We start from the raw sequence: 15000 nt of genomic DNA, 5'->3' as shown, positions 1-15000 counted from the left end.
AGTGTGAGGATTCTGACTTTTCATTGATAACAAGCCTATTTAGAATTCGATGGAAAGAGTCACTATCAAAAGAAAAACAGAAACTTCTGGCAAACCACACAAATCAACGATGTTTACAGCTCGTGTCCTTTATTTACACAATTTACAAATGTATGATTGTTTATAATCTGTGATTCCTCCAGACCGCAGGGGGCGCTGCTGATCAGTGATTCCTCCAGACCGCAGGGGGCGCTGCTGATCGGTGATTCCTCCAGACCGCAGGGGGCGCTGCTGATCGGTGATTCCTCCAGACCGCAGGGGGCGCTGCTGATCAGTGATTCCTCCAGACCGCAGGGGGCGCTGCTGATCAGTGATTCCTCCAGACCGCAGGGGGCGCTGCTGATCGGTGATTCCTCCAGACCGCAGGGGGCGCTGCTGATCAGTGATTCCTCCAGACCGCAGGGGGCGCTGCTGATCGGTGATTCCTCCAGACCGCAGGGGGCGCTGCTGATCGGTGATTCCTCCAGACCGCAGGGGGCGCTGCTGATCGGTGATTCCTCCAGACCGCAGGGGGCGCTCTCTCTGACGCTGTGCTGCTGCTGCTGCTGATCTGTGCGCTCTTCGGCGGATTCATGCAACACATCTCGCTCTAAACACCGTTTCACTTCATTTCTGGCTGTTCGTGTGTTTTAACGGAACGCCATGTCCTATAATTACGTGGTGACGGCGCAGAAGCCGACGGCGGTGAACGCCTGTGTGACGGGTGAGTGTGTTTATCTCCCGCGCGGGGCCGCGGGCGCGCGCATGGGCCTCAGCGCATAAACATCGGTCCGCGGACGGGTTCGTTAGTTCGGATCTGTCACTGTTCTCAACACTGCTCCACTTTACCGTTAAACCGCGATTATCAGTGAAACGGAGCCGTTCTCGACTCTGAAGCTTTAGTGAAACCGACTAACTTTAATTCCCCAGATCTGCTGCGCGTGACACTATCAGACACGACCATCTTTAGTTAAAGCTTCAGCTCAAACTGCGGTGATCAACACATGAGTCTGAGTCTGAGACTGAGCAGATTCAGGCTTTATGATGGAGGATCAGGGGCAGGGCATTAGTAGAGGCGTTGACCTAACCTAACCCTAACCTACCCCTAACTCTAACCCTACCCTAACCCTAACCTACCCTAACCTTAACCTACCCTAACCCTAACCTACCCCTAACTCTAACCCTACCCTAACCCTAACCTACCCTAACCTTAACCTACCCTAACCCTAACCCTAATTCTGGAGAAACTGAGAGTCTCATTATCGGGCCAGAACCTCCAGTAACCCTAACCCTGACCTAACCCTACCCTAACCCTAACCCTGTCCTACACCTGATGCTCTGGGCAGTGACTGGACTTTAATGACTACATGTTGAGTCGTTCATGAGCTGTAGATTATATTGTAATGCTCTACTGTTAATTGTTTGATTAGGTACTGTACTGTTGTGAAGCACTTAGTGATTTTTATCTGTGAAATGTGCTTTCCAATACATTTTACTTACTTACTACTGGGTTAGATTATTATTACACTCTCTCACACACACACACACACACACTCTCTGACTCTGGTTCTCTTCCTCAGGTCACTTCACCTCTGCGGAGGATCTGAACACACACACACACACACTCTCTCTCTCTCACACACACACACACACACACACACTCTCTCTCTGACTCTGGTTCTCTCCCTCAGGTCACTTCACCTCTGCGGAGGATCTGAACACACACACACACACACACACACACACACACACACACACTCTCTGACTCTGGTTCTCTTCCTCAGGTCACTTCACCTCTGCGGAGGATCTGAACACACACACACACACACACACACACACACACACACACACTCTCTGACTCTGGTTCTCTTCCTCAGGTCACTTCACCTCTGCGGAGGATCTGAACACACACACACACACACACACACTGACTCTGGTTCTCTTCCTCAGGTCACTTCACCTCTGCGGAGGATCTGAACACACACACACACACACACACTCTCTCTGACTCTGGTTCTCTTCCTCAGGTCACTTCACCTCTGCGGAGGATCTGAATCTGCTGATAGCGAAGAACACGCGGCTGGAGATCTATGTGGTGACGGCGGAGGGTCTGCGGCCGGTTAAAGAGGTCGGGATGTACGGCAAGATCGCGGTCATGGAGCTCTTCAGACCCAAGGTGAGGGAGACCAGCTCCAAACCGCAGATCCGTTATAATCTGCAGACGCGTTATAATCTGTGTGTGTGTGTGTGTGTGAAGGGCGAGAGCAAAGATCTTCTGTTCATCCTGACGGCCAAATATAACGCCTGCATCCTGGAGTACAAGCAGAACGGAGACAGCATCGACATCATCACCCGCGCTCACGGAAACGTGCAGGTACACACACACACACACACACACACACACACACACACACACACACACACACACACACACACACACACACACACACACACACACACACACACACACACACACACACACACACACACACACACACACACACCTGCGCTGACACACACACACACACACACACACACCTGCGCTGACACACACACACACACACACACACACACCTGCGCTGACACACACACACACACTCCCCAGCCTCCTCTAACCGGTGTGTGTGTGTGTCAGGACCGCATCGGCCGGCCGTCGGAGACCGGGATCATCGGGATCGTGCTCACACACACACACACACACACACACACACACCTGCGCTGACACACACACACACACACACCTGCGCTGACACACACACACACACCTGCGCTGACACACACACACACTCCCCCCAGCCTCCTCTAACCGGTGTGTGTGTGTCAGGACCGCATCGGCCGGCCGTCGGAGACCGGGATCATCGGGATCGTGCTGACACACACACACACACACACACACACACACACTCCCCCCAGCCTCCTCTAACCGGTGTGTGTGTGTCAGGACCGCATCGGCCGGCCGTCGGAGACCGGGATCATCGGGATCGTGCTCTCACACACACACACACACACACACACACACACACACACACACTCCCCCCAGCCTCCTCTAACCGGTGTGTGTGTGTCAGGACCGCATCGGCCGGCCGTCGGAGACCGGGATCATCGGGATCGTGCTCTCACACACACACACACACACACACACTCCCCCCAGCCTCCTCTAACCGGTGTGTGTGTGTCAGGACCGCATCGGCCGGCCGTCGGAGACCGGGATCATCGGGATCGTGGACCCAGAGTGCCGGATGATTGGCCTGAGGCTGTACGACGGGCTCTTCAAGGTCATCCCCCTGGACCGAGAGAACCGAGAGCTCAAGGCCTTCAACATCCGGCTGGAGGAGCTGCAGGTCATCGATGTCCAGTTCCTGTACGGCTGCCAGGCGCCCACCGTCTGCTTCATATACCAGGTGTGGGTGAGGGTCAGGGTGGGTGAGGGTGAGGGTGGGTGAGGGTCAGGGTGAGGGTCAGGGTGGGTGAGGGTCAGGGTGAGGGTCAGGGTGAGGGTCAGGGTGGGTGAGGGTGTGGGTGAGGGTGGTTGAGGGTCAGGGTGGGTGAGGGTGTGGGTGAGGGTGGGTGAGGGTCAGGGTGAGGGTCAGGGTGGGTGAGGGTCAGGGTGAGGGTCAGGGTGGGTGAGGGTGTGGGTGAGGGTGGGTGAGGGTCAGGGTGGGTGAGGGTGTGGGTGAGGGTGGGTGAGGGTCAGGGTGGGTGAGGGTGTGGGTGAGGGTCAGGGTGGGTGAGGGTCAGGGTGGGTGAGGGTGTGGGTGAGGGTCAGGGTGGGTGAGGGTCAGGGTGGGTGAGGGTGTGGGTGAGGGTCAGGGTGGGTGAGGGTGTGGGTGAGGGTCAGGGTGGGTGAGGGTGTGGGTGAGGGTCAGGGTGGGTGAGGGTGGGTGAGGGTGTGGGTGAGGGTCAGGGTGGGTGAGGGTCAGGGTGAGTGTGGGTGAGGGTCAGGGTGGGTGAGGGTGTGGGTGAGGGTCAGGGTGGGTGAGGGTCAGGGTGAGTGTGGGTGAGGGTCAGGGTGGGTGAGGGTGAGGGTGTGGGTGGGTGAGGGTGTGGGTGAGGGTCAGGGTGGGTGAGGGTCAGGGTGAGTGTGGGTGAGGGTCAGGGTGGGTGAGGGTGTGGGTGAGGGTCAGGGTGGGTGAGGGTCAGGGTGAGTGTGGGTGAGGGTCAGGGTGGGTGAGGGTCAGGGTGAGTGTGGGTGAGGGTCAGGGTGAGTGTGGGTGAGGGTGTGGGTGGGTGAGGGTGTGGGTGAGGGTCAGGGTGGGTGAGGGTCAGGGTGAGTGAGGGTGTGGGTGAGGGTCAGGGTGGGTGAGGGTCAGGGTGGGTGAGGGTGTGGGTGAGGGTCAGGGTGAGGGTGGGTGAGGGTGTGGGTGAGGGTCAGGGTGGGTGAGGGTGTGGGTGGGTGAGGGTGTGGGTGAGGGTCAGGGTGGGTGAGGGTCAGGGTGAGGGTGGGTGAGGGTGTGGGTGAGGGTCAGGGTGGGTGAGGGTCAGGGTGGGTGAGGGTGTGGGTGAGGGTCAGGGTGGGTGAGGGTCAGGGTGGGTGAGGGTGTGGGTGAGGGTCAGGGTGGGTGAGGGTCAGGGTGGGTGAGGGTGTGGGTGGGTGAGGGTGTGGGTGGGTGAGGGTGTGGGTGAGGGTCAGGGTGGGTCAGGGTGTTTGGGGTCAGGGTGTTTAGAGTTAGGGTCAGGGTTTTTAAGGTCAGGGTGTTTGGGGTCAGGGTGTTTAGCAGAGGTCATGCTCATGGGCTTCTTCTGCTGTCTAGGACCCTCAAGGGCGGCACGTTAAGACATACGAGGTGTCTCTGCGGGAGAAGGAGTTCAACAAAGGGCCCTGGAAGCAGGAGAATGTGGAAGCGGAGGCGTCGATGGTCATTCCAGGTGAGCTGAGCGTCTCCAGCAGAGATAAACCCAGCATTGACCGCAGCGGCTCCCAAACATTCCAACCCCAACCACCTGAGCATCACTGTTAGCTAAAGTGGTCAGAACACACACACACACACACACACACACACACACACACTAGTGCCAGAGGCATCTGCCCCTGGCTCTGATGGCCTGTAGTGGCTCATCTCGTGCTGATCTAACGGCCCATCTTTGTTCTCATGATCATCATTTGTTGTCTGCCAAATAGTTTTGACTGAGGGCAAAGAGAAGTTTCATAACTTTATTTTTTAAGGATATTTAAATACTCATGAAGTGAAGATAATGTAGGCGTCGCCTGGACCACATGTGTGTGGCTATTAATGCTTAAAATATATTTTTAATGAAAATGAAAAGAGGCAGAGTGGTGTTTTATGACATATTTCTACTGGAGTGCCTTGAACGCGCGTCTATTTCGCGTCAAATGCTCAATTTCTACGCGCATCCAATTTGCTGTGAACGCGCGAATGCATTCAAAATGTTCACGCGTCAAACTAGACGTGGTAGACGCGATTTTGATGATCTATTTGCGTTTGGTGTGAATGCAGCATTAGAGCGGAGACTGAGAGCCAGGCCTTCTCGTCCAACATCACACATGAAGAATCCCCATAAACACACTCCTAAACCTTGAGGAAAGAAGAGCTGGAGCTGTTAGAGCGACTCCAGATTAAACCCTACGGATGGTGTTAAAGCTCGTGTGTGTGTGTGTGTGTGTGTGTGAAGGCTCAACACTTCTGGGGATATAGTGTATTTCCTGTAGGGATGTATCTAGTCCAATCAGACTTTTTAAAATGATTTCTTAAATGATAATGAATCAGTCAATCTTTAATCTTTAATTTTGATTGACAGTTTTGAAACATTTTTGTTTGATGATTAAGCCCAAACCATTTAAAGCTCTTATAGTCATAACTAGTGTTTAACAACCTTTAGACTACAAGCCCCTCATTTTCCAAAACAATATTCAAAGATCTCCAGCGATTCTCTTCCTGATGAGATGTTTCAGAGCTCTGCATCTGTAAGTTTGTGGAGTTGTGTTTGTCTAGCAGTGAGTTCTGAAGGTGAATGCTCTGACTGATCTCAGAGCTGCTGCTGAAGTGTTTGTCTAGCAGTGAGTTCTGTCTGCTTGAGCTGATGTATATATGAGGTGAATGCTCTGACTGATCTCAGAGCTGCTGCTGAAGTTTGTCTAGCTGTGAGTTCTGAAGGTGAATGCTCTGACTGATCTCAGAGCTGCTGCTGAAGTGTTTGTCTAGCAGTGAGTTCTGTCTGCTTGAGCTGATGTATATATGAGGTGAATGCTCTGACTGATCTCAGAGCTGCTGCTGAAGTGTTTGTCTAGCAGTGAGTTCTGTCTGCTTGAGCTGATGTATATATGAGGTGAATGCTCTGACTGATCTCAGAGCTGCTGCTGAAGTGTTTGTCTCCTGCAGTCCCAGAGCCGTTTGGAGGGGCTATAATCATTGGACAGGAGTCCATCACGTATCACAACGGAGACAAATACTTGGCGATCGCTCCTCCCACCATCAAGGTTTGGGGATCTCCGTCCGCTTCAAGCTTTCGAGGGTTGTATGAGTGTGTGTGTGTGTAAAGTGTGTTTTGTGTTGTGAACACCACAGCAAAGCACCATCGTGTGCCACAACCGCGTGGACCCGAACGGCTCGCGGTACCTGCTGGGGGACATGGAGGGCCGGCTGTTCATGCTCCTGCTGGAGAAGGAGGAGCTGATGGATGGAGCGGTGGTGCTCAAAGACCTGCGGGTGGAGCTGCTGGGAGAGGTCAGTGCTGCTCTCTCTCTCTCACACACACACACACACACACACACACACACGCACACACACACACACGCACAGCACATGACGAACACAGCCGAAACACATCATGATGACCGACACACACACACACACACACACAGCACATGACGAACACAGCCGAAACACATCATGATGATCGACACACACACACACACACACACACACACACACACACACACACACACACACACACAGCACATGACGAACACAGCCGAAACACATCATGATGACCGACACACACACACACACACAGCACATGACGAACACAGCCGAAACACATCATGATGACCGATATACACACACACACACACACACACACACAGCACATGACGAACACAGCCGAAACACATCATGATGACCGATATACACACACACACACACACACACACACACACAGCACATGACGAACACAGCCGAAACACATCATGATGACCGACACACACACACACACACACACACACACACACACACACACACACAGCACATGACGAACACAGCCGAAACACATCATGATGACCGACACACACACACACACGTTCTCCGCTTGTATCCCCAGACCTCCATCGCCGAGTGCCTGACCTATCTGGATAACGGCGTGGTGTTCGTGGGGTCCCGGCTGGGAGATTCTCAGCTAGTGAAGGTGGGTGCTCTGCCAGGGTCAGGGTTGTTCTGGGATGGTGGCGTGTTTTATGCATGTTCATGTGTTTTATGCATGTTCATGTGTTTGCAGCTGAATGTGGACAGTAACGACCAGGGCTCATATGTGGCTGTGATGGAGACCTTCACTAACCTGGGGCCGATCGTGGACATGTGTGTGGTGGACCTGGAGAGACAAGGACAGGGTCAGGTGAGACATCTCCACCACTCAGACCTCAGGGAACCATCACATCATATATCAATAATAATATTTAGGGCTGTGCAATATATCGAAATGTTCATATCCCAATGGCACGCAATATCTGAATGATTTTAATATCTTCCCTCAACATTGAGAAAAGTGTAAGTTTTAGGTCCACAACTACAGCAGAGAATAGACTGGGCACACGACTCTTATGTGACTTGCTTATTAAAAGAGTTACTAAACGCAACACCTTGCGAAAAACAACTGACACACACACACTGAAACGTGCGCACAAGCCGCCTCTCAGAAAGTGTGTGATCCCTTCAGTTCTGTTTCCTGCCTTGTTACACACTCGACCTGTCAAATACACACACTGTTATGTCAAAATGGCTTAACGAGTATTCATCAAGCAAAGAGTTTTTGGTATTTAAAAATTGGCATTATGTTTTTTGTTTGTTTACATTGATGTTAAAATTATATTGTCAGATTTGTGACATTTTTTGCTAAAACACTGCTGGTCACTTTCAGAAGTTGTAGCGATGCTTTCTTTTCCCAGAAAGAATGTGAAACACATAAATGGTATCATTCTCAGTTCTTAAATATATTTTTTATATAATTTAAATAGATTTTACACACTTAAAGCAATATCGTATCGCATTATTTATAAAGGCATTGCATGTCGCATTTTTCTTCAATATCGCACAGTCCTAATAATAATAATATTAGTCTGAGCATATATCCCGAGCTGAAGGTGGAGTGTTGATCTAGTTCAGTGCTTCTGAGAGTCTCGAGTTGGGCTTGGGTTAGGTGTGTGAATGGGTTCTGTCACGAGCGGTTTGGGTTCAGAGGTCAGCCTCACAGATCGCTCTGTCCTCCTGCAGTTGGTCACATGCTCCGGAGCGTTTAAGGAAGGCTCTCTGAGGATCATCCGCAATGGCATCGGAATCCACGAGCACGCCAGCATCGACCTGCCCGGGATCAAAGGTCAGTGTGCGGCCCATGACCTCCGCCTGTAACATCTGTGTTTTTCTGCTGTGTGTGTGTGTGAAGCTTCAGTCGTGTTGGATCCGGGAACAGAAACTGCTTTACAGGGCTGTAGGTGCCCCAGTGCGACCCGATCGATTCTCATGAAGAGCTGTATAATGCCAGTACTCCCAGAATGCATCAGCACTGATCCACGGACGACGGCTCTTCTTCAGATGTGGTTGAGGGGATTGCAGCGATGATGATGATGTCACAGGAGTGGCGTGAACGCTGATCTCGTACAAAAGTCCAATAAACATTAGTTGGCATTAAGTAACAGCGTTTTAGCCACAATACGGGCTATTTTTGCTCTATTTCGTGAAAATAGTCTCAAACAAAGCCACGCCAGAACTGCTGCCCATCTCACGTGATCCAGCGATTGGTCGGATGAACCGCTCACTAACACTCATCCACGCCCACTGGAGCATTTATACTCATATTATTGCAGACACTTCTAAAGTTTCCCTCGCATAGGTGTGTTTAACCCACTTCACACACTTCTGCAGTGCAGAGATGATCCTCATGCTGGGTTCATTTGGTTCTTATGGTTCTAACTTTAAAATAACATCTAAAAACAATTTCTATTTTAATTGACAAAAGATGATTCATAAGTTTAATGAGATTAGAACAAAATGCTCTTAGAATGGTGAAAATGCCCCTTGAATGTAATTTAAAGTAGCAAATATGGCCGTGTAATGAGAGTGTCTGTTATTGATCAAAAGTAGATGCTTTAAAAAATTGTTATTTCCAAAATACAACATTTCTGTGTCAATGTTATATATTGGGACTGTCCATGTCAAACAGCGCTGGAGCTCCATCCCATCATGCAGCATCCACAGGTTCATCACCACTGACATGACATGCTTGTGTCTCGGCCGTTAGTATCTCCAGTCAACTGTGTGTGTGTGTGTGTGTGTGTGTGTGTGTGTGTGTGTGTGTGTGTGTGTGTGTGTGGGAACCGTGTATCCGTGACATGAAACGCCACTGCTGTAATCTCAACACCTCAGGCTGTGTGTGTTTTTGTTTGTTCCTCTATTGGCAGATAGACTCTATTTTGTTGCTTTTATTTTTTTAAATAAAGGAAATCCTCTTAAATCTAAATAACGTGTGTGTGTGTGTCAGGTCTGTGGCCGCTTCGCTCCGAGTCAGGCAGAGACACCGATGACATGCTCGTTCTGTCTTTTGTCGGTCAGACCAGGTGAGTTGAGTTCACTTCAGTCCAGAGCTGATATAGGCCTCGCGTGCACATCACGATCATCTGTGTGTGTGTGTGTGTGTGTGTGTGTGTGTGTGTGTGTGTGTGTGTGTGTGCGCGCGCAGAGTGCTGATGCTGAGCGGAGAGGAGGTGGAGGAGACGGAGCTGCCGGGGTTTGTGGATAATCAGCAGACGTTCTTCTGTGGGAATGTGGCGCATCAGCAGCTCATACAGGTGCGCATCTGAAGCACACACCGAGGGGAGGTGGTGTTGGAAGCCTGTGATAACACGTGTGTGTGTGTTTCAGATCACGTCGGTGTCCGTGCGGCTGGTCACCCAGGACAGTAAGGCTCTGGTGAGCGAGTGGAAGGAGCCGCAGGGCAGGAACATCAGCGTGGCGTCCTGTAACTGCTCTCAGGTGGTGCTGGCGGTGGGGCGGGTGCTCTACTACCTGCAGATCCTCAGCGGAGAGCTCAAGCAGATCAGGTGCTGCTCCTCCACACACTGAAGCCCTCACCCTCAGCTGATGCTGCAGCTGGCTGTAGTACAGGCTAAAGCTTCGACATGTGTCCGCAGCTCGACAGAGATGGAGCACGAGGTGGCCTGTCTGGACATCACTCCTCTGGGCGAGAGCGCTGCAGAATCCAGCATCTGCGCTGTGGGGCTCTGGACCGACATCTCGGCCCGGCTGCTGAAGCTGCCCTGCTTCAGTCCGCTGCACAAGGAGATGCTGGGCGGAGGTGAGCGGAGCAGGCCCAACACTGACCACCAGCCATTCGTCTTTCTAGAAGAAGCTTTTGTTATGCTAGTCTTAGGGCGTTTTCACACACACCTTGTTTGGTCCGGATTTTCGGACTTTTCAGTTTGGTCCGAATCTAAATGACCGGTGTGAAACCTCCTCTGATCACGGGCCAGATGAAAAGAGGTCGTCTCGGTCCGGATCAAACTGAACAACGCTTCGGTTCGTTTCTAGTGTGAAAGCATTTTCTGTACAATTCGTACTTTCAGAGCATTTACAGGAAGTTCCTGTTTATGTTTAAATATTATAATGTTATTTTTAAATTCAATCTAGGCTACATTGATTATGAAAAGATGCGCAATATGTCAGAAGACAGAAGGTCAGAAATGATTTTGCTTAGAAAGCCTTTCTTTAATGTGAATTTCGTTTCGTATAAATTGTATCTTAATTTTAATCAACGTTTAATCAGATAATTGCCTGGATTTAATAAATAAGAAGCAAATAGTCAATAGCAGACAATAATCACAGGAGCGATCACATGCTTTACACATGAACTGGAGCGTCTCAGATAAACCCAAACTCAGCAGCGACTGCCTCACACACATGAGAAATATGTGAATATAAAGCTTGAAATGTCCACTTTTAAACGTAACGAACAGAAAATAGTCCAGCAATGCGACTGTTCAATAGTGGCAGCGATATGAGTCCGTTCATTCACTCTAGTCAAAGACACACATCCGTTTACAAACCAATCACAGTCCAGATGCCGCCCACATGATGTATATTGAGAAGTGTAATGGCACTGAATGGATGAATCTGAAGCTTCTGTTGTTTTCTGCAGAGATCATCCCTCGCTCCATCCTCATGACCACGTTTGAGGGCAGTCATTACCTGCTGTGTGCGCTGGGGGACGGCGCGCTCTTCTACTTCGGACTGGACATCCAGACAGGTCACATTCACACATTCACACCACTATCAGAGTTTTGGACCAATGAAACTGTGTATTGTAATTTAGATCTCAGTGTGCGAGCCTGCTGGCCTGACTGAAGCAGCTGCTGTGTGTGAGCGCTGAGGTGTGTGTGTGTGTGTGTGTTGTCCTCCAGGTGTTCTGAGTGAGCGTAAGAAGGTGACTCTGGGCACTCAGCCCACGGTTCTGCGCACCTTCCGCTCGCTCTCCACATCCAATGTGTTCGCCTGCTCCGACCGGCCCACCGTCATCTACTCCAGCAACCACAAGCTGGTGTTCTCCAACGTCAACCTGAAGGAGGTGAACTACATGTGCCCGCTCAACTCCGAGGGTTACCCGGACAGGTGAGGGCGTGAGCTGGGGTAGGGTTAGGGCCGTCGAGTCTCATGCTGATCTCCTGTTGCTTCTGTTCCAGTCTGGCTCTGGCCAATAACAGCACTCTGACCATCGGCACCATCGACGAGATCCAGAAGCTGCACATCCGGACCGTGCCGCTCTACGAGTCGCCCAAGTGAGTGTGTGTCCGCCGGCCATCCGGGCTTCTGCCGCTTCGCTTCTCAGGACCACCCGCGTGCACTGCAAAAAAGGCTTTTCTTACTTAGTATTTTTTCTTGTTTTCAGTCCAAATATCTAAAAAATCTTACATTAAGAAGCATTTACTAGACAAGCAAAAGATTGTCTTATTTTGGGGGAAAATAACTCAAAATGAAGGAAGTTTTTGCTTAAAATAAGCAAAATAATCTTGTTTTCTGTTTGAATTAAGATTATTTTGCTTACCCCATTGGCAGGTTATTTTGCTTATTTTAAGCAAAAACTTCCTGAATTTTGAGTTATTTTCCCCCAAAAAAAGACAACAACTTTTGCTTGGTAAGCAAAGTCGTCAGTCCTTTAAAGTGCTGGAGATTATTTTGTGTAAGAAGGGTTGTGTAAGCCAACGACTTTATATCGTGCTCAATAAACATAAAACATTTGTGATAATCTGGTGCCCAAATATGTTATTTATTGTAATGTTGGATTGTTCAGATCATGTGATGCCATGAGGCATGAAACACTTCATATTCATATCTCTCTACACTTCTGATGACATCAGCCTGAGCTCTAACCCATGCAGACGTGAATATCAGCTCATGTTAGAGGACAGAGGAATATTCTTCAGCTCATGTTAGAGGACAGAGGAATATTCTTCAGCTCATGTTAGAGGACAGAGGAATATTCTTCAGATCATGTTAGAGGACAGAGGAATATTCTTCAGCTCAGGAACGCTTCAAATAGAATAAGCTCTCCGTCTGATAATCCATCAAAGCGTCTTCATCTTCTGTGTCTTCAGCTCCAGTGATAGTGTGATGTTCATAGGGACTTCCTGAAGTGTGTGTGTGTGGGTGTGTGTGTGCGAGAGCGCCCTCTGGTGTTCAGACGAAGATTCACTGATGATGACAGAGCCGCCCTTTACTGACACACAGAAAACAATCACAGCCTTTGGTTTAATTCTGAAGAATCGTGCAGTGTGTGTGTGTGTGTGTGTGTGTGTGTGTGCTCCACTAATGTCTCTGATGGAGTGCTGGTGTGTGTTGTTGCAGGCGGATCTGTTATCAGGAGGTGTCTCAGTGTTTCGGAGTTCTGTCCAGTAGAGTCGAAATGCAGGACGCCAGTGGAACCACAGCAGCCGTGCGGCCCAGCGCCAGCACACAGGTGTGTGTGTGTGTGTGTGTGTGTGTGTGTGTGTGTGTGTGTGTGCGCGTGTGTGTGCGTGCGTGTTTGCGCAGTGGTGTTCATTAAACATTTCAGTTCCCTCTTGTGCAGTAGAGGTGTGTCTCAGATGCTGTGAGTGTGTGTGTGTGTGTGTGTGTGTGTGTGCGTGCAGTAGAGGTGTGTCTCAGAGGCTGATGTGTGTGTGTGTGTGTGTGTGTGTGTGGCAGGCGCTGTCCAGCAGTGTGAGCTCCAGTAAGCTGTTTCCCAGCAGCACTTCGCCTCACGAGACGTCATTCGGAGAGGAGGTGGAGGTGCACAGTTTGCTGGTGGTGGATCAACACACGTTCGAGGGTAGGTGTGTGTGTGTGTATGTGTGTGTGTGTGTGTGTGTGTGTGAGGGGTCTAATGCGCTCCTCTCCCGCAGTGCTGCATGCGCATCAGTTCCTGCAGAACGAGTACGCCCTCAGCATGGTCTCCTGCAAGCTGGGCCGAGATCCGGCCGTCTACTTCATCGTCGGCACAGCCATGGTGTATCCGGAGGAGGCGGAGCCGAAGCAGGGCCGCATCATCGTCTTCCACTATACAGACGGTAACGTCCAATCAGAAACACCCTTGATTATTCTCTACAGCAGGGCTATTCGATTGGCCAATCATCTCCATCCTCCCTCCTCATTTCCTGGCAGTGCGGTCAGATCCGGTCAAATCCTGTTAGATCTTGTCAAATCCAGTTAGATCTGGTCAAATCCAGTTAGATCTGGTCAAATCCAGTTAGATCTGGTCAAATCCAGTTAGATCCGGTCAGATCTTGTCAAATCCTGTTAGATCTGGTCAAATCCAGTTAGATCCGGTCAAATCCAGTTAGATCCAGTCAGATCTTGTCAAATCCTGTTAGATCCAGTCAAATCCTGTTAGATCCGGTCAAATCCTGTTAGATCCGGTCAGATCTTGTCAAATCCATTTAGATCTGGTCAAATCCTGTTAGATCCGGTCAGATCTTGTCAAATCCAGTTAGATCTGGTCAAATCCAGTTAGATCTGGTCAGATCTTGTCAAATCCAGTTCGATCTGGTCAAATCCAGTTAGATCTGGTCAAATCCAGTTAGATCTGGTCAAATCCAGTTAGATCTGGTCAAATCCAGTTAGATCTGGTCAAATCCAGTTAGATCTGGTCAGATCTTGTCAAATCCAGTTAGATCTGGTCAAATCCTGTCAGATCTTGTCAAATCCAGTTCGATCTGGTCAAATCCAGTTAGATCTGGTCAAATCCAGTTAGATCTGGTCAAATCCAGTTAGATCCGGTCAGATCTTGTCAAATCCTGTTAGATCTGGTCAAATCCAGTTAGATCCGGTCAAATCCAGTTAGATCCAGTCAGATCTGGTCAAATCCAGTTAGATCCGGTCAAATCCTGTTAGATCCAGTCAAATCCTGTTAGATCCGGTCAAATCCTGTTAGATCCGGTCAGATCTTGTCAAATCCATTTAGATCTGGTCAAATCCAGTTAGATCTGGTCAAATCCAGTTAGATCTGGTCAAATCCAGTTAGATCTGGTCAAATCCGGTTAGATCCGGTCAAATCCAGTTAGATCTGGTCAAATCCAGTTAGATCTGGTCAAATCTTGTCAAATCCAGTTAGATCTGGTCAAATCCGGTTAGATCCGGTCAGATCTTGTCAAATCCAGTTAGATCTGGTCAAATCCAGTTAGATCTGGTCAAATCCAGTTAGATCTGGTCAAATCCGGTTAGATCCGGTCAAATCCAGTTAGATCTGGTCAAATCCAGTTAGATCTGGTCAAATCCAGTTAGATCTGGT

The 15000-nt window shown here is 50.0% G+C and overlaps 1 protein-coding gene across 2 annotated transcripts in view; it reads left to right on the top strand.

The window, feature by feature from the left end:
- ddb1 (damage-specific DNA binding protein 1) overlaps nt 1-15000 on the top strand; it is a 24063-nt gene that overhangs the window by 62 nt on the left and 9001 nt on the right. The window contains exons 2-21 of one of the 2 annotated variants that reach the window (XM_079825176.1): nt 327-742; nt 2046-2194; nt 2276-2392; nt 3198-3419; nt 4770-4884; nt 6357-6454; nt 6543-6701; nt 7294-7377; nt 7468-7584; nt 8460-8562; nt 9724-9799; nt 9922-10030; nt 10104-10282; nt 10373-10536; nt 11377-11484; nt 11639-11846; nt 11918-12013; nt 13080-13191; nt 13419-13542; nt 13616-13780. In XM_079825176.1, coding sequence (XP_079681302.1) covers nt 682-742; nt 2046-2194; nt 2276-2392; nt 3198-3419; nt 4770-4884; nt 6357-6454; nt 6543-6701; nt 7294-7377; nt 7468-7584; nt 8460-8562; nt 9724-9799; nt 9922-10030; nt 10104-10282; nt 10373-10536; nt 11377-11484; nt 11639-11846; nt 11918-12013; nt 13080-13191; nt 13419-13542; nt 13616-13780 — 2566 coding nt within the window. In that variant the 5' untranslated portion in view covers nt 327-681. Of the gene's footprint in view, nt 1-182; nt 743-2045; nt 2195-2275; nt 2393-3197; nt 3420-4769; nt 4885-6356; nt 6455-6542; nt 6702-7293; nt 7378-7467; nt 7585-8459; nt 8563-9723; nt 9800-9921; nt 10031-10103; nt 10283-10372; nt 10537-11376; nt 11485-11638; nt 11847-11917; nt 12014-13079; nt 13192-13418; nt 13543-13615; nt 13781-15000 lie in introns of both variants that reach the window. The other variant, XM_079825175.1, reaches the window with a different exon arrangement.

This window comes from Gobio gobio (genome assembly GCF_949357685.1).
Source record: "Gobio gobio genome assembly, chromosome: 9".
NCBI lineage: Eukaryota > Metazoa > Chordata > Actinopteri > Cypriniformes > Gobionidae > Gobio > Gobio gobio.
This window is presented reverse-complemented; position numbering and strand designations above follow the sequence as displayed.